General features: G+C 41.8%; 1 protein-coding gene across 1 annotated transcript in view; it reads left to right on the forward strand.

The window, feature by feature from the left end:
- Positions 1-24326, forward strand: part of ASS1 (argininosuccinate synthase 1) — a 69596-nt gene that overhangs the window by 13642 nt on the left and 31628 nt on the right. The window contains exons 4-9 of the mRNA XM_075185219.1: positions 1113-1181; positions 2554-2742; positions 10601-10657; positions 11308-11382; positions 17267-17337; positions 17691-17721. Of these exons, the coding sequence (XP_075041320.1) occupies positions 1113-1181; positions 2554-2742; positions 10601-10657; positions 11308-11382; positions 17267-17337; positions 17691-17721 (492 nt within the window). The remainder of the gene's footprint in view (positions 1-1112; positions 1182-2553; positions 2743-10600; positions 10658-11307; positions 11383-17266; positions 17338-17690; positions 17722-24326) is intronic.

A 24326-nucleotide genomic window follows, 5' to 3' on the forward strand; every position in this document is an offset into this window, starting at 1 on the left:
GTGGGTGGCCCTAGGCAGAACAACTTAGAAATCTCCCTTCTTCTCGTTGCATTAGTGGGACTGCTTCCATGGCTCTTCCTATGCCTGCCAGGACAATTGTACGGACGAGACCCAACAGGCGGTCTATAGGTTTAGGTTCTGTCCCGACCCAAACCTGTCTCATGCTCTATAAACCCAGTGAGTGTTGACTTACAGGACTTCCCTATAAAAGGCATTACCCAGAATTCTATTCTCCTTTTGGAGTGGACCAATGAAAGGTCTTGTTAGATTCGTCTATAGTCAAACATAGAGAATGACAGACAGGTCATATTGACAGAAGCCTTTTCTGTCCTCTCCTCGCCCGGGCTCTGGTCATCTTAGTTCTACAACAAGAGCAAACAGTAGCTACAACCATGTCCAGCTGCAATCTGGAACTGTGAAGAATGAAGGACTTTAAATCCATACCCGTTACTTACTGATTTATATAACGGTCCATTGGCCCATAGCAAACACTTTACACCCTTTCATTTTAAGGTCTGTTCTATATATAATGTATGGTGTATGTGTGTATATACTATATAAATGCCTAGTGGCGTGTGTGAAAAAAAAAACCCAAGCTGCAGCACCACCTGCTGGGCAGAGTTATACACTGACCTATATATTTCTTGAAGGAGAAGTGACAGTTGGGAGTGGTTGGTGGTTGCCGGGGGTGACAGTGGGGAGTTTTTAACACCTTAAGTAGCTTGATGAAGGATGTGGCGATGAAGATGAAGGATGAGGTGATGGAGAAAAATGATGAGGTGGTGACATGTGGACAAAACCACGTTAAAAAAGGGCGCTTGCGTCGGGAAGTAACGCTCTTCCCCTGAGGAGGCCTGGGCTAGGCCCAAATGCATGACAAGAACCTTTTTAACACCTTAAGTAGCTTGATTTGACTAGAATGCACGAGTATCATGCACGGGTTAACTTGTGTGTATATATATATATATATATATATTTTTTTTTATTATGAGATATAGATTAGATAGATATAGTGGTGTAAGCTGGTACCTGTCTATTGTGCTACAGTTGTTGTGATTGGTCTCATTGTGGACATACAACAGTGTAATTTAAAATCCTCTGTCTCTGGTTAGGCAAACATTGGCCAGAATGAAGACTTTCAGGAAGCTCGGAAGAAGGCCTTGGCTCTTGGGGCTAAGAAGGTAACCTCTATATATCTCTATCCTTGGCTACTAACGACAAGCTAATAATCACAGTTCATAATTCATGTGCACTAAATGAAAAAATATCAGAATAATTTATAGCCGTAGAAACCATATATACAATTAATAGAGAGTACGCTGAGAAGAAAGTATAATGCACTAGATATGAGGAATCTGCTTGGACTTGTATCATAAGCAGAGTCATGAATGTCCCTCTATGATAAGGTGTTATACACATGTGGGGAAAATGCCATTCTATTGGACAACATTAGAGAAAGGAGACGAGGGGTTAAATGTATCAAGCTGCTGGTTTGAAAAGTGGAGATGTTGCCTATAGCAACCAATCAGATTCTAGTTATCACTTTGTAGAATGTACTAAATAAATGACAGCTAGAATCTGATTGGTTGCTATAGGCAACATCTCCACTTTTCAAACCCGTTGGAAACTCGCAGCTTGATACATTTACCCCGAAATCTCAAGTGTGAAATGGCTTTATTACAATGTGCAGAATAATAATCACAGTATGAAATCTTCATTATTGGGGTTTTCGTTAATTCCAAACTTTGGTAACATCTGAGGTTGTAATTTCACCTTTTTATCATTGACGATTTACTTTCCTTGGCACGATTTACTTAACAATAGTTTGCAAAGAGTGCACAGTTGGAATCTCTTTAAGGAGTAGTAATAATATGTAGTTTTATCGTATTAGTGTGGACCTTATACAGTGCTTCAACATTAGAACCTTTTTTTTTCTTTTTTTTTTTAACTTGAGCTACAATATGTTCTGGGACCTGTAAAACATAATATGGATTGTAATCTATAAAGAATACAGTCTGCTTATGTTCCTGTGAGGGTGAACAGTTTATTGTTCCACATATGAATATACGTATGTACATCCAAGTTTACTCTCTTAGGCAAACCGAGGGGGGTTTCCTAGTGCCTGGAAAGCCCCTCCAAGTCTGAGGCACTGTATAATTGAGTGCCTGGTGCCTCCCACTTCACACAGCTCTGCTTGAAAAGGGAATACTGCACCTAACAGTAGTGCACGCAGCATTGCCCATGTATATTATGGGGATAGGAAGAGTTGGAGAGCAGCCAAGCACTGTCTAAAATTATAGCCACGCCCCCATGCATGCTGGTCACGCCCACTGGCGGCGTGGTGTGGAAATCCCCCTCTACAAATCCTGCGTTTGCCCCTGACTCTGTTCCACTTTCCCCTTCTGCTTCTACCCACGTACCTGGTTTCTGGTTGAGTTTGTCTAGACGTGGTACCGTAGCTGCTGGTCTCCCTAAGTCACCCCCAAGAAACCCCCATAAGGATGCTCTATTTCAGCGCTGTCTTCTAAATTCTCATTATTCTCCCGTCCGCAGGTTTTCATAGAGGACGTACGTAAGGAATTTGTGGAAGAATTCATATGGCCGGCAGTCCAGGCCAATGCCATCTACGAGGACCGCTATCTTTTGGGCACTTCACTGGCACGTCCTTGTATTGCCCGAAAACAGGTGGAAATTGCCAAAAGAGAGGGGGCCAAGTATGTCTCCCATGGTGCCACGGGAAAGGTAACTGTTGTTCGTGGACCATCCCATAGTCACAGCTGTCTCTATAAACCACACAATGTCAATTATAGAAAATGTTAACCAATTACAATTGAGATTTCCAAATGCCCATGTTTACAACTAATGTTGCTCTAGACATTGTTAGTGAATATACTTGAAATTAGTGATTGTGTAGGTGTAAACTTCACGTCAAACTTGAACCGGTTATCACTTTTGTGACACCCCTGTCATTCAACCGAACTTCTGTTCTTCTCCTAAAATAATGAAGGTGAAACCGGGATGGTTTATTACATGCTGCATTTTTCGTGAGGGAAGTCTGTCATTGAGACCAGAAATTCATTTCTCCTATGGGGGTAGAAATCTGTTTCTCCAGTGGAGAAACTAGTGACAGGAGCTCATTGAAGCAAGGGCAGCATGGTGGCTCAGTGGTTAGCACTTCTGCCTCACAGCACTGGGGTCATGAGTTCAATTCCCGATCATGGCCTTATCTGTGTGGAGTTTGTATGTTCTCCCCGTGTTTGCGTGGGTTTCCTCCAGGTGCTCCGGTTTCCTCCCACACTCCAAAAACATACTAGTAGGTTAATTGGCTGCTATCAAAATTGACCCTAGTGTGTGTGTGTGTGTTAGGGAATTAAGACTGTAAGCTCCATGGGGCAGGGACTGATGTGAGTGAGTTCTCTGTACAGTGCTGCGGAATCGGTGGCGCTATATAAATAAATGGTGATTATAATGATTGAAGTGTTTAGACCTTGGATCTAAACATTGACAATAGTGCAGAGCAGTGCTATGAGGTTTGACAAACTGGTGCAGGATGATTGAGGGGTTACAAGCACCTTGGTATACGTTCATGCGCCCAGCATGTTTACATTCATTATAACCTTCCCCAATGAGAACTCTACGTTCATCAAGCATTACTAACTAGATAATGTTGCAGCAGTTAGGGATGTCCACTAGAGGGCACTGTGATATTGGAGGTCTCCCTGACTGCATCATTCTGCAAGTAAGGATTAAGCTGGGTACACACTACAGAATATCGTTAACGATTTTACCAACGACTGACAGTCCCGATCAGCATGCAGATCCATATGCAGGGGGGGTACGGGGGGTACTGTTGTACCGGGCCTGGGCTCACCAGTGGGCCCGGTACAACAGCTCAGCACAGACTTACCTCGGGGCCCGCCGCTGGTCTCCGCTATTCTGTCTTCAGCCTGTCACCGTGACAGCCAGGCACCAGGATCCGATCGCAGGGGTGGAGGATTCATTTCCCCTGCGATCATGTGCTCTGCCTGTGAGAGAACGGCAAGAAACAAAGTTTGAAAGTAGAATAGAAACGAAAGCAGACCCTGAAGTCTTAGACGAAAACTATGAGGGGAATTCTGTTATTACAGAATGAGGGGGAAGTACAGCTAGTCCTGGAATAATACCCAGCTGCAGCCGGGAGCAGAGGACAAGCAAACATGACATCAAGTGCATGCTGATTACACTGAAATCTGGTACAGACAAAGTACACATCAGATCAGAGAAAGTTCAGCTATTGGCAGCTTATAATACACAGAAATCTTAGTTGGTACAAAATAAAAAGTACTGCCACAAAATATTTACATTTTATTTATTTATTATTTTCCCCCACACAGCAACAAAACTGAGTAAAACAAATAAACAACTTCATGAAAATAACAGACACTGTAAATAGAGGAAATATAGACCAGTACAAGTCACAATATCCAAACCCCAATTTTACTTTGTAATTTTTCATGGTCCAAAAAAACTGTGAGTAGGGAAATGCGTGAGTGACTGACTTTTGTGGGGTACTTCCTAATACACGGGACTACCATCAGACATTGTGTGGCCCAATATTAATGAAACAGACAGACCCCCCCCCCACCACCTCCTATGAACAACCCCCCGTCTGCCTGGGTAGACACAACTATGGGCGACGGGCATGTAACAGGCATTTGGGGAGGTCTGATTGGTGTGTGGGGGAGTTTTGGAACACATGAGGGATCTCTTGTGGCTGCAATACCATTATAGTATCACCATGGTACCTGAGCAGTGGTCCGCTTCCAGGGCTTTAGTTTATTCATCATCACCATTTATTTATATAGCGCCACTAATTCCGCAGCGCTGTACAGAGAACTCGCTCACATCGGTCCCTGCCCCATTGGAGCTTACAGTCTAAATTCCCTAACATACACACACACAGACACACAGACACACACACACACACACACACACACACACACACACACACACACACACACACACACACACACACACACACACACACACACACACACACACACACACACACACACACACACACACACAGAGAGAGACTAGGGTTTATTCATCAATGTATTTATTTCACATATAGATGACCAAAGAAAAACTGTAGGGGTGCTAACCATTTTTGAGAATTTTTTTATTAATTCCACTAAAAAGGAAAAACATGTTGTCTGTCTCTATAGTGATGTCCAGTAATAAAATGATTATTAAATAATAAATGGTTTACTAAAAATGTTGAAATATCCACTAGACAAGAGTTTAAAAAACTTTTATGGTAAATTCATACAATACATAAATTTAAAACCTCGTCGTCCTTATGGATGAATGAAAATTACTATTATATATTACTGATTTATCGTAAAGATGCTACATGCCCGTTTGGCATAGAGATACAGGTTTAGTGTCTAATGTTTAGGAAACGTACTGTCGTGGTTAACAATAGGAGAAATCATTAGCATCTGCTATGGACATCAGGGGCGCACGGAGGATTTTTCAAGGGGGATTTCCTCCGCCCCTGAAAAAATAAATAAATTTTAGAGACCTGTAGGGCACTTTTTAGCGAAGGGGTGGGGGGGGGGGGGGGGTTTCTGGGTCTCCAGAAACCCCCCCTGCGTGCGCCAATGGACATCAAAACTTTATCAGTTCATTCCTAAATGTGCTGCTCTGCCTTGTTTAGTATTGCTGCACAGATTCCGCAGGGGCGGGGCGACTGAAACCAGAGTGGGTGGAGCAGCCTTCCCCAGAGAAGTTCACTACAGTGGATAGAGAAATATATATTTACATTTGTATTTTTTTGTGGTGATGCTAGCAAGTCTGCTTGCAGAGCTTTCCATTTAGCACAGTTCCATTGTTGCCCTTCTCTTACACAGAAACCCTTTAGCTACGGTCAATTAAATGAAATGAAGATTCGATCATCTCACAATACAATAGATTGGTCTAATGGATATGTGTGGCATAATTTGGGGTGTGGCTAGGTCCTGGAAGTTCAAGAAAATAAAATATATAGTACCAGCTTTTAAATGGAAGTTGGCAGAATGTAACAAAAACAGTTCTGCATAAGATTATAGCACCAACATTGTCCCGTACAACAGGGACATTTTGTGCGGGTCTCCGTGAAGTGATGTGCATGCAAAAAATGGGCATGTTGTCAATTGACCATCTATCTTGAAAGTATCCTAACTCTTCCAATAGGATGTGATTTAGTAACCTATCACATATATTTATTTCTCCCTATGAAAACCTCAACACTGAACTAAATTATGACCTCAAGTGTAAAAATTGTTCATCTCTGTAATAGCCACTAGATGGCGATAAAGACCATCCTTTTACATTGTAAAGTTGTTTCTGGGAACATGAGAATAACTAAAGAGTAATTATCACAAGCAGAATAATGGACAGGCAGCAGCTCTTATTACACAATGCTAAACGTATATTGTTACCACAGTTGTGGTGAAATCGTAATAATTTGTAGTGCTACATTGTCCATATAACTATCCATCCAGGTGATACATTACCTAGTATAGTTATCTCATACATTCTGGAATTGGCTCTTTCGGAATTTGGTTTTACCAAAGAAATATGAAGTAAATGCTGCTTTCCCGGTGGTCCTGACGCATAATGTAATATCCCTGTCAGCGTTATATACTGTGTTTATATTAGAATTTAACACCGTTAGTTCCTTGTAGTCGTTCTACTCTACTGTTTCGTAGAGCAACAGTGATATGGTGATGTCAGCGTAGAAACTATGAAGGAAAGAAAGATGGCAATCATGGGAAGCTGCTCGGGATCGTGATATCGTGCACTAATTCAAAGTGCAAGGGAAACCGGGCGGGCAATTGCAGATCAATTGTCTGCAAACTCCAACCTGAGGTGCAGTCGTCATCATCATCATCAACATTTATATAGCTCCAGCAGATTCCGTAGCGCTTTACAATTGGGAACACACATTAATAAAACAATACTGGGTAATACATACAGACAGAGAGGTAAGACAACCCTGCTTGCAAGCTTACAATCTATGGGACAATGGGAGTTAGAAACACAAGGGCATGTGCTATATCATATTGCACACTGAACCAGCTAGAATGCAAAGGTAAAAGTATTGAGTGGGCTGTGTGTGGCAATGTTGGTCAGAGGGTTGTTGTCTTTTGTGTTAGCTGTGTAGAGGGTGGTAATAGGGTAACCTAGGGGGATTAAGATGGTGGTAGAGGAATATTATAAGCTTGCCTGAAGAGGTGGTTTTGAGAGAACGCTTGAAGGTTTGAAGACTAGAGGAAAGTCTTACTGAGCGAGGGAGGGAATTCCACAAAGTGGGTGCAGCCCGAAAAAAGTCCTGTAACCGAGAATGGGAGGATGTGATGGGAGTGGAAGAGAGACACAGATCTTGTGCAGAACGGAGGTGTCGAGTTGGGAGATATTGTGAGACAAGTGAGGAGATGTATGTCGGTGCAATTTTGTTGATGGCCTTGTATGTTAGTAGAATTTTATATTGGATTCGTTAAAATACAGGCAGCCAATGTAGAGACTGACAGAGTAGTCACAGTTTCATCAAATATGGTCGTACAGGACCAGAGCAGGATATAATAGGATGGTTGTGGGGCATTAACCACTCATCACACCTGGTAATGCGCGATGGTGAGTTCAGTGGTGCAAAGAGCACAGACAATGGACGACCGAGCAGGGTAGGACGATGATCTGATCATCGTCTGCCATGTTCTCCTGGTGTTTACATGGGTGTCCTCTGGGTACTCCTGTTTCCTCTCGCCCCCCCGTAAACATACTGGTAGGTTAATTGACTTTCACCGAATAAACCCTGCTGTGTGTATATTTGTAATAGGGAAATAGAGTGTAAGCTTCACTGGCCAGGGACTGATGTGAATCATTAAATATTCTATATAAAGCACTTAGTAATATGTAGGTACTATATAAATACATACTCTCCCCAACCTCATAGTATTGCTTAGTAACTTCACTTATCGTTTGCATAAGACCTATTTGGAGCACTGTGGTTACCTGGTAATCTCTTATTTCCAGGTCCGTTCCTCTCCTTGTCCATCTTTTAGACCAGCGATCCCAATTTGAAACCAAAATCCCCATTCCCTTCCGTATTGTTCCTTTTTGAGGTCTGATGTATAAATATATAGAAGTGAACTTCATCGATCCCCTAAAGATCCAGCTTGTCTGAACCTTGCAATGATCTCAACCCTGTGTTGTTGTTGGTGTTAGTCTTCATAGTTTATAATTTGTATTCCAACATCTGCGTGTTATGTATCTATGAATATAAAGAAAAATAGATATTTGTATCATTAATCGGTGTAATCTAGCTGGATTGACTCCTAGCTCTGAATGAAGGACACAGTACACAACATTATGTAGTAAAGCAGTAGAATGACAAGACATTTCTTGGGATTGAGCTTGTGACTAGAGTTTATTTCAGCACTGCCACTAAGGGACAGTTCTTCAGAGAGACTTGCTCTCTCCAGGCACAAGGAATTGCACCCACACTAGTACAAGGTCTGAGCTCTCTCGTTATCTCAACACAGAACCATTAGAGCTTCCAAAATTTCTGCACGTATTCCTAGGGCAATTTTACTGATGAGCAATATATAGAGTTATGGATATTGAATTGATAGGTAGGCACAGACTATGCAGAGGGTCAGTTAACGTAAGATAGTTCACAAAGGCTTATTTGTGGCTTATTCTGGGCGCTTCAATCTTCATCTCTGTGGAACGGTACAGGAATAGGGGCCTGACATTGTCCACAACTCGTAAGAGAACAATATGGCTTGCTCTGCGCTTAATGACACACAATGTATAACCTCTCTGAAGAATATTCAAAATGTAATATTTAAATTGGCCAATGTCTCTCTATGGGGTAGATTTATTAAAACTTGTAAAAAGAACAAGTGGGGGTGTTGCCCATAGCAGCCAATCAGTTTCTAGATCTTGTTTTCAAGCTTGTACAACATAAATGATAGCTAGAATCTGATTGGTTGCTGTGGGCAACACCTCCACTTTTCCTTTTTAGAATGTTTGATAAATTATTTGCTTATTTAATGAGCATTAAAAATGAATGCTTTATTCGTTAATTGGACTCTCGGTTCCACAGCGCATGCAAGAGACCACAAACCTGATCACGTATTTCGACTGTAGAGACCGGTCCGGTGAATCCGTAATTTACCCCTTGGCCAATTCATGACCAGTATCGCTGAGACGGCTAAATGTTTTAGTGAAATAATAAAAAAAAAATCACTATTTTTGACTGTGCTCTGAGATGGGTAGAAATGTTAACTGATAAATATTTATTAATTATAACAGTAATTATACTGTCTAATCAGATACATGGGTAGTTTATTGTTTCATAAATAATGACTCTTGTGTTTATAATTCTGTTTTTCAATGTTTTTACAATACTGCGTGTGAATAATTCATGCCTACTGCTATACTAAGTTGATCAGATCTTGCTGTGGTTTTGTTGATATCCCTCAGTTGACAAAGCAACTTGCAAAATAGCATTTAAACATTTGCTTAGTATGCAGTATAAAAGGCTGTAGATACTTCTCTCCAATGTCTGTTGTAACAAATAAAATGAGTTGATGTAAAAGCCCAAACATTAATCTTAGCAAGTTCACCTAATACAGATTACATATTTTATTGAGCAGAAAAGTTGATATGTTTAAAAAACAAAAAAACTTGAATGTGTTTAATATCCACCAGAAGACTACGCAATATTAAAAAACAAAAAATATTAAAAAAATATTGTTCATTGAAAAAAAAATACTTTATTTAAAATAGTTTTTTGTTTACTTTTAATTAATTTTTCCATTTTCGCCACGAACAGGGCTTTGATAAATATACCCTCAGTCCTAAATGCAAGGTTATTTTGAACAATTGCATCCTTTTAAAATTGTTGTTCATTTGGCAATAATGTACTTGCACGGATCACTATTTCAACAGTCTGTGTTAAAGAAGCTTCCTCATTTGGTGTCCTTGGATCAGTTAATTAGCTCTAATTATAATTAGGATTGTTATGCAATTTCTAATGCACCTTCAGATGCAGAGAACAGACATCAGTTTAAGGTACACCCTCTGCATCTTTCAAATACTTTGCCATACCAGTGTTTGGCCACAAGAGGGAGACATAGACCATTTTCTAGTTAAAAAAAAAAAAAAATTTATACAAAAATTATCATAAAGTTTTTTTTTATTTCTTTTCTACTACATCTTGAATCCTCACATTTTGTAGGAACAATTATTTTTGTGTTTTTGAATCTGCTATAAACACATCAGAGAGTGCATTAGATATTCTTTATTTGAAAAAGAAATTGTCATGTTTTGAGCATGCATAGACTGATTATATGCAGTCTGGTGTACTCCAATGTCTGTACATACCGTACTTGTGTACATGTACACAGCATATCGTGTGCCACAGCACGAGGAGAGCATCAAGTGACCTAGATGGATAACAGCACAGTCTTTGAAACAATATAACACAGATGTTGGTTTGTGAGCTGCGTGATGTCTCTCCTTCCACCATCTGCTCTCCGTTCACCTCCTCTCTCCTCCTTTCTTGCAGGGTAACGATCAGATTCGCTTCGAGCTGACCTGTTATTCTCTATATCCAGAGGTCAAGGTAAATTTCAAAATCCTAAATATCCTTCTGTGCTGATCAACACAAACACAATTGTCTGATTTCCTGTACAATATTTTATTTTAGAAAAGTGTAAAACTTCTTCAATGCATTAAAAGTTGAAACACATCATTTGTTTTCAATTCATTCTCCATATTGAGTTTTATATTATATTCTATTGTGTTATAGTGTGTGTGTGTGTGTGTGTGTGTGTGTATAGTTATTAGTTGCTATGACAGGGTGTGTTGTATACCAGGCTGTTAGGATAGTATTGCTCCAGTTTATACGATGTAACCAATACAAAACTTTAGAATAAAAATCTTGTGCAGACCGTCTTCTATAATCTAGATTAAGGCATAGTAACCTGTGGGTTGATTGTTGAAAATAATCAGGTATTTATTTATAAGACACATAATAGGACTGTTCTGATATCAATTGATTATTTTTAGTAGAACCGTTGCAATGTCTGTATGAAATGCAAATACAACCTCTAATGGACACAATAAGGGTAACACTAATCGGGGCTTATTAAATAACAAGTGGTGTTTTCCCCTAGAAATGTACCTTGTTGCTTGTTTTTTTTTCTATTATTATTTTACTTTTCATATAACCTCCTTGTAATTACTCTCTTCCTGACCTTCTCTCTCCTGCAGATCATTGCACCATGGAGAATGCCTGAATTTTACAACAGATTTAGAGGGCGTACTGATTTAATGGACTACGCTAAGGTACCGTACCGGTTTCTCTTCATTTACTGCAGTGGTCAGTGTCCCCTCATCTCAGACACTACACATCAGCATCTAGAGTCAAAATTGTCTGCTGTGAAATACTTAGACTGATGTCAGGTACAAAGCTATATAACTGCCCATTTGTCTTCCCAATGGAAGTATGTTGAAGGATTTATAAAACCGCAGGAAGAGTACCTGCAATAGATAAGTATCCTGACAGGCTGTGTGCACCAGGTCTACATCGGTAGGATTTACTTGAACGCGCCCTTTTTGTTCTTGACTTACACTTGCACGGGCCTTGCCTCCTCTGATCTGCCTCTGTAAGCGTAAGAAGTCTTATATGCAAAATACACCTGACTCTGTATACAGAGGCAAGCATAAGTCTGGTTTGTTTCTGATTTGTTTTTTGGGCACGCGCAGTTGTGAAATACGTATCTTGCGCTACGCAAATGGACTTGCATCCAACTCTACATGAAGCCATAGATGATGAAATTAGGGGATTTTGCTTGAAACTATACTTTAATTATTCCCTGATTCAAACATTAAACTGCTTCTAATTCACAATAGACCATTGATGTTCTAAACACATAAATCTTGCTTACACCAAAAAATATCTATGTCCATGAAACTATGACCAGACTGAATGCCTGCCCCCAAAAAAAGAACAATGATTGATGGATCTTGTTAAAGAAGACCGCTGCGATTTTTAACCAAACCCATGTGTATTATATAGGACAATGTTTAAAGGACCAGTGAACCTAAAATATAAAATGGCCATTGAAAGACCCAGCAGGAGGCCGCTCGTAGTGGAGTTTGTGCTGACCACACACTGTGATTTCAATTGGCAATTTGATCCGTTTTTGAGACAAAATTGTCTCGCAATCACCGGGCTTATGGGTCCGAAACACTACTATGCAGTAATCAAACTGTCAGTTGCCCACTTTGACATGTGTATGTGATCATCGGCTGATCGTACTGCATAATCCATACCTCCGGCCCCAAATCTGTCACTTGGACCAGCGTCTGTACAGGCAGTGTAGTTGCCTGTACAGCGATTATGCAGAAGGATGGTTGTGTTGGGCAAGCACTATCCTAATCATCAGCTATTTATATAGCACTGCTATAGAGGGGAACTTCTTGCACTCCTCCATTTGAGTATATACATTTCCAAAAATTCTGTCACCATAATAATGTGGAAACTCGAGTCGTTTCATATATCAATTTATTAAAGGACGACTTCACTTAAAAAAATGCCAGTTAACTAAAGCTGACGCTGTAGAGCGAACTTACTCCTCAGAATTCCGATTTAGAACCTTGGGACAGAATAGGCCACGCCCTGACCCACCATTGTTGCGTTAAGTCAGGACTGTTATGCAGACCTAAAAATTATAACTCTCCAGTATACTTGACTTTAGTTTTAAAGTAAATGTTTGGATTATTTTTATTAGCCCCAATCGCACTGAACCTCATCCTAAAACCTGTCCCCACAACGGTGAATGCAGCTTGGGACCAGAGTCCTCTCATACAGGTTACACGGCTGCTGGGGGCCCTGTGTGTGTGTGTGGGATGGCTATTAGCTTGTGTGTATGTGACAGATTTGCCCTTTGGCATACCCTGAGCTGGTGATTATTACCTATTCAGAATAAACAAAGAGCGGCATTAATTGACTAACAAGCTCTTGAAAACTAATGAGCGGCCCTGAGTTCTGTGAGCAGCAGAGCATGAGGCGTTCCCCCTAAGATCGCAGGACATTGTCCCACATGACGCATGGTCCCATCTGGGACGCTCATTTAATATTGTAACATCGCTGAAATAGGAACATTTAAGCCTCCGCTTTTTAAGTCTTATGTTGCTTTTGTCTGCAACTCCCAGTTTATTTTTATTTCTGTTATCTGTTGCTTGTGCACCTCCACCCCTGTCCTGTACCCATTCCTCCCCCCACCCACCCATTAGTATCTCTTCCTTCTGGTACTGGACGGTGAGCTCTGTTCCATGCCTGCCAGCCACATATTTTTTTATCAAAGGGAACCTACCCCCCTCTTCCTCCCTTGTGCAAACGCAAAGTATCATTGGGAGAGTTAAAGGGACTTTTCTGTAAATGAGAATAGGGCTTAAACAGATCGGTATCAGTGAAACCCTTGTGCTTTCAGAGTCCTGTCTACCTCCCGTACCTATACCCCCCCCCCCTCCTCCTTCTCTTTCCTAAATAATTGGTGGCATTTAGGAATGAGATAAAACTTAAGTGTTCCATCCCCCCCCCAGGCTACAGATTGATCAGGGCTCTGTCTGCAGATAAGTAATAGGCTCTCAGTTAACTTGGAGCCTGGCTATTTATTAACTGGACGGTGACATTAACCAGGATTCACACAGGCTTCCTCTCCTTTCACTGCCTGTCGCTGCCATTCACAGAAGAGGCGATTCATTCAGGGCGTAAAGAAAAGATACAAATTGGAGTTTGTTACAGGCTGGTTATAAAAATCTCAGATAGTCAATAGGAGTATTGCATATAGTGGTACATTATATTACGGGGCAGTGTAGGGTATATTAGCATGGTTTATGGCGGTACATCATATTACAGGACATCATAGGGACACATTCTGCACACACTCTTTAGTCGTCATTGTTTTATTTATATAGCGCCACTAATTCCGCAGCGCTGTACAGAGAACTCACTCACATCAGTCCCTGCCCCATTGGAGCTTACAGTCTAAATTCCCTAACATACACACACACACACACACACACACACACACAGAGACACACACACACACACACACACACAGACTAGGGTTCATTTTGACAACAATTAACCTACCAGTATGTTTTTGGAGTGTGGGAGGAAACCGGAGCACCCGGAGGAAACCCACGCAAACACAGGGAGAACATACATACTCCACACAGATAAGGCCATGGTCGAGAATCAAACTCATGACCACTGAGCCACCATGTTGCCCAAATGCTATATATGCTTTACTATCCATTTAATGGAAAATTATCTCTATTTATACCGTATAAATTCCCTTTAGATTATTTTATCACACCCAGCCCATGCTTGTTATATGATGTTTGAAATGTATAATTTTTGGGTGCTAGAATGTCCCCTAAATGGGATTACTCCTAATGAGTCAAACCAGCAGAAATCACTGCAGTGACATTCAGACTTAAAACACTTTCTAAACAATGAAGAACAAGCTAATGCAGTGTTCACTAGTAGCCCTTAAACGGTCTAATCCCTTGTTGGTGTGACTCAGAGGTTACGTGTGCCAACACTGTCGCTGGTACAAACCCTGGCACAAGTACCCATTTGCCTCTTTTTGTGTTATATGCACCAACATTTTATTATAAACTAAAAAATATAAAGATAAAGTGCACAAAATAAGTGTATAAAAAGTGTTTATTTTTAAAGTCCCGTCCCATTCCGTACAAACTGTGTCCTAAGTGCTGGTGTTATTTACCCACTGAGCACTGTGACACATCCAGAGAGTCTAGCTTACTGACTAGAGCAAGCTGCAGTGCATTATAATGAAGGACAAGTCAATATAACAATGAAGTGTCTTCTGACTTGTGACATCTTCATTATTTCGGCTCCGGGCATTCTTCGGAGATACTGGACAGCTCATAAGTGTGAATGGCTTTACAGAGACCCCTCTGCTAAACATTAGCCAGAAGCCTTTCTTCGCATGTGGGTGGCATTGGTGCGCGCAGTTAGAGAAAGCTTTGGGTGTGTACGAAGGGGGCCTTCGGCTCTTTGTTCTGTTCATCAAGGGTCCATTGCTTACCCTTCAGTGCCTAGCCCAATGACGGGGGACACATCCTCGAGCAAGCCTTCGGACCACCTAAGGGGGGGCCCACCTAGGTCCCAGTTGGGAACCTGCTTTTTCCTGCGATGAGTTTGTTAACATATTAGCAACCTCGCTGAGACGGAAGCGATTCTGAGTTATTCTAAGTACTGGGAGCGCACCTGGGGATACGTCTGGAGACGGCGGAGGGGACGCTCCGTATGCAGGATGTGAAAGGAGGAATATATTTGATCAGCGATGTTATGTGAAGTGTAATGTCTGTGCTGGATTTGTGATTACATTCACAGAGGGACGGTGGTGGTGTTTATAATGCATAGAATCCATTGACCATTCATAGTCGCGTATATCTGTGCTCGCTCACTTGTACATACAGAACATCCCTCTATGCATATGTGTACGCTTTATTTTCTCTCTGACTGTTCACATAAACTGTCTAACTGTATTGGAGTTTAGAGAAGACCGTGTCCGTCATCTGTGTAAAATAGATTCAATTCAGCACTGGTTATAAAACATTCCTGTATCCCCTAAGGCCATCGCTGGTATAATAACTCTCCCCAAGTTCATTAGAACACACTGTAGTTCCCTCAATCCAACATCACAATATGACTAATATCCTTTCATATATATCATCATCATTTATTTATATAGCGCCAACATATTCCATAGCGCTTTACAATTGGGGACAAACACAGTAAACTAATACACAAACTGGGTAAAACAGACAAAGAGGTGAGAAGGCCCTGCTCGCAAGCTTACAATCTATGGGACAATGGGAGATAGACACATGAAGTCTACATTTTGCATCTTGGCCCAACCAGACTGCAAAGGTAAAAGAGACTCATAAGCTAAATGATCCCATCACGCAACAATGTTGGTCAGGGGGTAGTGGTCTTGTGTGAAATTGTGTAATGTGTGGTAATGGGGTAATGTAGTGAGGTTAAGAGGGTAGTTAAGGAATATTATAAGCTTGTCTGAAGAAGTGGGTTTTCAGAGAACGCTTGAAAGTTTTTAGACCAGAGGAGAGTCTTATTGTGCGAGGGAGAGAATTCCATAGTGGGTGCAGCCCGAAAAAAGTCCTGTAAGCAGGAATGAGATGATGTAATGAGGGTGGATGAGACACAGATCTTGTGCAGAACGGAGTTGCTGAGTTGGGAGATATTTTGAGACAAGAGAGGAGATGTATGTTGGTGCAGCTTTGTTTGATGGCCTTGTAGGTTAGTGTATATATATGTGTGTATATATATATGGTGATATTACCAGCAGCTTAGCGTTCCGATTGTGAGGCTCATAAGTGCTTATTACATAATCCACCACCGCTTGTTCTCAAATGCACCTAACCATTGTACTGTAGTGTTGGGAACCAACTATGGTGCCATACTCACTCCTTATACACACAGCCATAAAGATTTATATTAAGGTTGGCCACACGTGGGCCAATCCTGCTGCTCGACCCGATTCGTTGAGTGTGAAGGTCATTGTTCAGTTCTGTCGCGTGGCTGGGCCAGGATCTGGCCTTTCTTCTCTCGAGTCCAGTGGCCGACCTACTCGAACAACGATCCTTTAGCTCGGATAGTCTTGATGCCCCAAAAACTTTGTGGCCGAACACAGCTGCCTTAGTTTGCCCCATTATCGGCACACCCCTATGTGTAAACTCGCGTAGCTTACTTATAAGCCAGAAGACATTGGCTGACCCCCACTCAGTGAGCAATGACTACAGAATGACTTGGGAAGCATAAATAATGTTAGATTTGTTTCCTGAACGTCAGCCGGACCAGGGGCATTGCTTGGTTCTCAGAAGGGCCTGGCCCCAAAAATTTGTACTCCTGCAACTGGTATAAAGATAATCTAAATAAAAGAAAAAAAATCTATTTATATTAAAGCACAGCAATAATAGTCTCTATTTTAACAGGACCAATGGTATGGGTGGACCAGGGTGTGGTCTTATGTCCCAATTTTCAATTCCGAAATGTTGGGGAAGTATCAATTAATACATTTTAATAGATCACGTGGCACTAGTCAGTTCCAGCCCCTTGTAGTACAACGTACCCTCCTGGTAAAAGAGGCAACTTTTCATCTCTTTTCAGAAACATGGGATCCCTGTACCCGTGACCCCGAAGAGCCCCTGGAGTATGGATGAGAACATCATGCACATCAGGTAACTGCTTCAGCTTGGGATAAGAGGATCCCATCAGGAAATCCAATTATAGGAGTCACTGTACTGTCTCTGTAGACTGAGCAAGATGGAAATTAAAGAGTTAAAAACAACTAGATTTGTTAGTGAAATTCCGTTATTCAGGGTTACACTGAACAGCAGATCGACACTGCAGCTCTTCAGGGTAGATTGTTTTCAGGCTTACATTTCCAGCTTGCTGATCATAGTGGAAACGCTTATACAAAAGGTTAGGGGGTAGGTCTGGGAGTTGAAAGGGGTTGTTATTATCTTAGAACACAGAAATACAATAGCTGAGCGCTGGAAATACAATAACTTCTGGTGTTTTTTATTTTCAGCTATGAAGGTGGAATCTTGGAAAACCCAAAGGTAAGTGTCAATCATCCCAAACACTGGCTACCCCAGTTTCCTCTGAGTGCTCTGGAAACTAAAGGGTTAACTTAATGTAACCGTCGTCCGGCTGCAATGAGAATCTGCCGCTCGGTGCCCACATGGCACAATGACCATCTTCTAACCAGTTCACTTTTTAATACTATAACTTGCAGACTGCTCGCCCTAGAGGGGACAGGTGGTATTACACCCATCTGTGACCTGGAGGATGTCACAAACTCTAACCTCACGGTTCCAGATCACTCGTCCTATAACATTGTATTAAACCTAACACAGAGGAGACTTTGTAGTTTAGTGTCGGTGTTTCCTGATATTTGCACTGGGATACAGCTTCCGGCATTCCTGAAACACAGATTAGAAACTGTCCTTTAAAAAAATAAAAATAAAACATGGACTCATTGCTCCATGGCTATAGAGTGTTTCAAGCCGTGGTGGGAGTGGGCTGGTATACGGGGGTATGTCATACCGCCACTTCTCCTACTGCCTTCATTGTAACACTAGCACATTCCAGTCACTTACACTTTCCATACCATCACTTGTAAATTTTGGCCACTAGTTTAAAGCCATGTGACTTAAAGGGCTGACTAACGCAAATGTCTGACCAATAGGGAAACTAATCTCAATTCCCAGACATATGCCCAAGTAATTGACTCATCCAACCTGTACAGAACAATGCAAGAGGTTGTCATGAGTTCCCTTTAAAACTGCTTTAGCTGAAGACCCGCTTCCTGTTCTGGAGAGCTTACAATCTAAAATGACTGTCATTGAGACCTAGTAAAGGATGCAGTCCAGCGAGTGAGCAAGACATTGTCTTCATGCTCTGACAGTCACTGAGAGCTACTTTAGGTAAACGATCTGTCAGCACTAATTACACTATCCGTCAGAATGAATGAGCCTGCAGGGTAGGGGATGAGTGGCGGGGCTGAGGTGTGCGATAGCGGGCGGAAGACTCCACTTTGTTCCAATATTTTGATAAACATTTGTCTTTGATCAGTCTGTCAGCCCCCCGTGGCCAGGCTGTTTAACCCCGGGATCCAGGCAATTCTTTTTTTTTTTTTTAACATTTAGAACACTTCGCCCTACTGTGTGACTTTTGCTTATTTATTTGAGTGGTGATGACACTGAGAACAGAATGATGTACCTGATATGGCATGGTGTACACAAAAGCCCATTTTTGCAGACAAGGTCATTTAAAATCTCCAATCTAGTGCACTGGAAATCCATTTTTGTCTTTATCTATTGTATATTTTTATTACTAAGTTTTTACTTTACTCCAAGTCCCCGACACAACCTCCCATATCGTCTCTCCTCTGTCTTGGATCATCCCTCTTTTACTAATTTTATGAGTTAATTATGCATAATTATTAAATCTTGATAGAAGAAACGTGTTAATCATGTTGGCAAGCTATGCACAATCCTATAGCTGCGTTGTTGCCTAATTTCAGGGGCTAAACCAATAGCCAATCAGTTCCCTGGGAACTAGTGACAGACGTACATCACTGAGGCCTACAGTCTGTTCTGACTTTAGCCTCAAGGCAATAAATGACTTCTTCTTTTTTTTTTTTTCATCGTGGTGATGACTAAATCACTTAGGGGATTATTTAGTAATGTCCACATATGCCCCCCATTAATTATTATCCATTATCCGTAATAAGGGATGACATTACGCAGCCAATTATTAATAAATCATCCCAGGACAGCTCCCCCAATCAGAGGCAATGAATTTCCTTCACTAATAACTCCAGGATCTGACCAGGAGTCTTTATTGCGTGCGCAGAGCCATTTTTGTTAACTGAGGGGAAAGCGGGAAGGCTGCCGGAGAAGGGTCCAGAGATCTCTCTCCTATGATGCTCTCCCCGTAGAGCAGAGCGGCTAGAGGCCTCTTCAGATGGCGTGAGCCATCGGCGGTCAAGCTCCAAAACGCTTGACTTTTTGGCGCTTGTTAAATTGGCCCAGGCCGCGGTACTCACTGACCATTATGGGGACTGTGGTTTAAAGCGACACTTGGCCTAATGCAGGAGACATCTATGAGATCTCCTCTGTTAAGGTTTTGTTAATTCAAACTGCCTAAACCATGTGGAAAAAGCCATTTCTGCATAGTTTAATAGTTCATTAAGAAAGGCCTCAGCGTTTAACAAAAAAAAACATTGCCAAGGCAGCTGAATGTTGCTGGACTAGAGAAGTTAGCGATAACTGGGCCAGTCTCCATAGGTAAATAGGCATCAACTAAAGAGATTAAAAGGTCAAGAGCTTCGCTTATCTTGACGTCAACCAACTTACTGCGCCGCCAAAAGGTGTCTTGGAGGGTTTCCATCCTCCACCAATCAGGTTATATTACATACTCAGGTGACCTTGGCGTGTAGATCTGTTGGATAATAGCATTGATCAGGCTAATGGGTTATTGATGTATCTTGGATATATGTATATTTAAAGTGTTGTTTTGTCCTGTATGTGTATAATGAAATAACTTGGGTAACAACAAGGTAAACACAATAAACTTAGTAATATAGAATTGATCATTTATTGAAAATGCAACAGGTGAGACAGTACATAATCGGTCACATTGCAGATACCGTGTGTTTCAATCTCAACTGTATTTCTTTTATTCCAAAAAGTGGTGTTTAAAATACACTAATTTTAATCACTAAAAACCAATGGATAGGTGGAACAGTGCTCAATGTTGGGTTGATTTTAAAGGAATGGAACAGAAAGACCTTTTGCGCTGGGGCCTGGTTATGTACTGTTCGAAGCTCTTCAGTGTGTAAGGAACAGATGCACTTATTTCAGATCATATTCATTTCAAATATTGACCCCCAAGGAGTGTCCCAGCAGCTAGGAATCCTGGGTTATTATACACAGTTAGATGCAGTGATTTACAAAGCAGCCTGATGTTGGCGGAACACACCAACTACTTTCCAGGATCCATAGTTAGTGAACGTCGTATCTGGGAGTGCCCTCCGTGCTCGTAGTAACACCCTCAGTAGGAGTATGGTGACTGTAGTGGGTGTGGCCTGCCCACGGATCTCGCAGACCACGGACCGGGAAAGAATAACCTTTGTAGACTACACACAGCATTACAGTTCCTAAAATAACTTGCAAATGAGTTCCTAAAATAACTTGCAAATGGGTGGCGTGGTGAGAGAGGGATTAAATACTATTGCTGCCTTTAGTTCAACTCTGACCGTGGCACTATACGCGTGCCGCTGTTATGTTCGCGCCGCGTTTGCGTGAGATTCCTCCACACGCTCCAGTCTCCATCCAGAGCGCAAAGACGTTCTGACAGGTTAACTAATTGTCTGTTGGCGCTAATATGAATAATGAAAAATAATTATAGGCGCTCGTAAATGCCAAACGTGAATTGGGAAGACTGTTTTTTTTTTATCAAACCATGTCTTCTATCTGTCCATCTCGTACATATGTTATCTAATCCATCTCATCAACATCACCATCGACATTTATTTATATAGCGCCAGCAGATTCTGTAGCGCTGTACAATTGGGAACAAACTAATAAAACAATACTGGGTAGCGCAGACAGAGAGGGAAGAGGACTCGGCTCACAAGCTTACAATCTATCTCCTATCTGTCTTATCTATTCCCATCCACCCCCTCTGTCGCTACTCTCTCACCTCATTTTCTCAAACCATGTGTCATCCGCAGCACAGATTTCTAAAAAAACAGATGGTTGGGTCATTTTCTGCCTCCATGAGACCCGATTGAGGGGCAATGAGGCATTCTAATGTTAGAAAGATAGAAATTTACTTGCTTTAACTTCATATGGCGCTTTGAAAGAGTTCATTCAGACTCGGACACAACAACATCAACTGGGTGAATAAAATCATTGATGGCACAAGCAGCCTTTACACTAGCATTCAATTCATGCCCCATTTCCTCCTAATCTCTCTCCCCCCTGTGCGCCCCCACCTCTCCCTTTTCTCTCTCCCCTTTGCAATCCTCTACTTACACCTCCCTTATAGCCCTCTCTCTATCTCCTTTCCGTCTTTCTATTATTATTTTTTTAAACATATAAAATATATATATATATATTTTTTCCTTCCGCTTCTGTTCATGTTTGGATGACATTGCTGTAGCGGAACCCCGCAGGGCCAGATAAATGGAAAAGCCGGTGATCCAGTGCCGGCGTTGACTTGTCATTTGAACCGAGGCTTTGAAAAGGAAATAAGAGTGCAGCAGACTTGGCTGACATAAGGCCTATGGCAGATCGTTTGGCGTCTTATTCCTATTTGGTTATTTTATATAATAGATGTGGTCGCTGGCGGGGTTAGAACTCCGGACGCTAAGTGGCTTTGATTGCCGGTGCTTAGTAAGGAGATTGGAAACTTGATATGTCACAAGCGCCCTCTAACCCCTCTCTGATATTGCCAGCTTTTTCCCCCGAGTTGTCCTGTTTCGTGACACATGGCGCTGAACAATAGGCGGTAAACGTTAGGCTTGTTGGTATGGCTTGTCTGTCCATCTGTCTGTTTGTGTACCCTGCATTTAGGAACACTTGTTTGTGTGTAAGATTCCGGTATTGTAAGTGGGGGAAAAATGAGTTCAAGAAAATGAAGTATTCAGAGTCTGTGTATTTGTCGTCTATACACAATGGAAGCAGCCATATTGTTGGTTGAAATATACATAAGACTGTAGCCAATCAATTCATTAGGAAGTGATGCAGTCGCTGGTTAATCCTGAATTGATAAGCTTGGTTTTCATGAATGTTGGTTCACAAAACGACTGACATTGGGTGACCACAAGAATATAAAAACTGGACGCTGGCAAAAGTCAGTTCTCACTCTGTCAACAAGATCAACTCCATGCCCCCCCTTGACTTTTAAATGATTAAAGATGGACAGTTAGGCTTTGTGTCAAACTGTCCAGCCAGTGGATGAAATTCCCATTGAGAACCTGATTTTAAAAATGATCTGTGTTCTTCTTGAGTCCTCCAAAGCCAATTTGTGTGAGTTTCCAGGCCTTGTCGTACTTCTAGTTTTATGATTTAAAGACTTGTTAAATAAGCGCACAATTTAACAGTGCGTTGTTTGTTACGTCTGTCTTGCGCTCCCGTCTTTGAACATTTTAAATGGGGAGTCACTTTTCTGTTGCGAACTACTTGCACCTACTTTAAGATCCTCGCGTTAAAACGTGGTTATTGTTTTAGTGAAGTCTAGGGTACTGCAGTAGTGAAGCATATAATACTGAGAATGCAAAGTAACACACTGCGTATGTGGAGAAAAAGGAAACGGAGGGACTGCGGTAAAGTGGCATCCGGTACAGCGTTGGTGACATGTCTGGTACTGCGGCAGTACGTGGTAGCGCTCTTTGGTAGCGGAGTGTATGGCACTGAGATGGTCATGGTAGGTTCTAAAGTAGTGACACGATGGATAACAGCAGTTGGGAGGATTAAAATCGGGGCCTTGTGTGTTTGAAAACATTCTACACTGAACTAGGAATATAATGTATGGTCTATTCCGACTGCTTCTAGCTCATTTTACTATCCTGTCCACAAGACAAAATCTTATTTGTGACATTATAGTTCTTAATTTGGCTTTCCATAAGGAACACCCCAATCCACCCAACCCCATCTATAATCTTAAACCATGTAATGCTCTTCCACCACAAAAGACACATTTTACTCCGTTCCACGCACACCGGTGTAAAAACCGAGGCAATGGGCGCAAAAAGCTGCTGTATGGTATTCTAGTAGCCGTCTATACTGTGCGCGGAATCCATACAAAATACAGATGCAAAGTTTGCCCATGTCTTCAACGTGTGGGGTATTCTAGTGGGTTCACTTGGGCACGGAGTTGGTGGGAGAAGTCTCTGTGTATGGCTATGGGTTGACCAAAACAAAGTCACCAAACACACACGTTTATTAAAAGAAAACGTAGACATGAGAAGATGTTTAAGTAGTAACTACCTGACTCTGAGGCCCAGAGGAAGCCCCTGTTACAGCCAATCTTGGCCCCCTCTTCCAGCTAGCAATGCTCATTGAGCAGTTTCGGCAGGTACGCTATCCTTAAAAATACAGTAGGTGACTGTCGATTTTCATAGCCAGGAACGCAGGGTGCTGGGGTTGATTGACGGGCGTCAACACGCCCACAAGTCAGGGACGGCAAGCAATCAAAGCCAGATTTTAGCCACTAACCCAGAAAGGCCGTGAATGATGAGTGCTCAGGGAAGGCGCCTCTTCATTGTAACGCTCCCAGAGCTGGCATTAGGCTGATATGTTTTTAGATGAGATTTCTGCTTTGTTCCTCTCGGCATCCCCTGGATGTATTAACCTCGGGGACACTGAGCGAGTGCGTTCCTGCAGTGCACCTGCTGGGGTCACCCAGGATGATTTCTTTCTCCATCTTTGCAGAATAAACTACAGGGCTGCGTACAGGGCCCTGTCTTTATGCAGAAAGCCTCATCCTAGCGCTCAGTTGGCGGTGTTTGTGTAGCTGTCACCCCTTCCGTGCAGACTCTAAATAAACAACACTGCTTGATCATGTAGACGGTAAATGGCTTTACTCTTATTAGTATAACTGTTTGCTGTAAATTAGCTTTTCAGTACACTAGATTATACTATACAAGTCTTCT

The sequence above is a fragment of the Mixophyes fleayi genome, chromosome 9, assembly GCF_038048845.1.
Source record: "Mixophyes fleayi isolate aMixFle1 chromosome 9, aMixFle1.hap1, whole genome shotgun sequence".
Lineage (NCBI taxonomy): Eukaryota > Metazoa > Chordata > Amphibia > Anura > Limnodynastidae > Mixophyes > Mixophyes fleayi.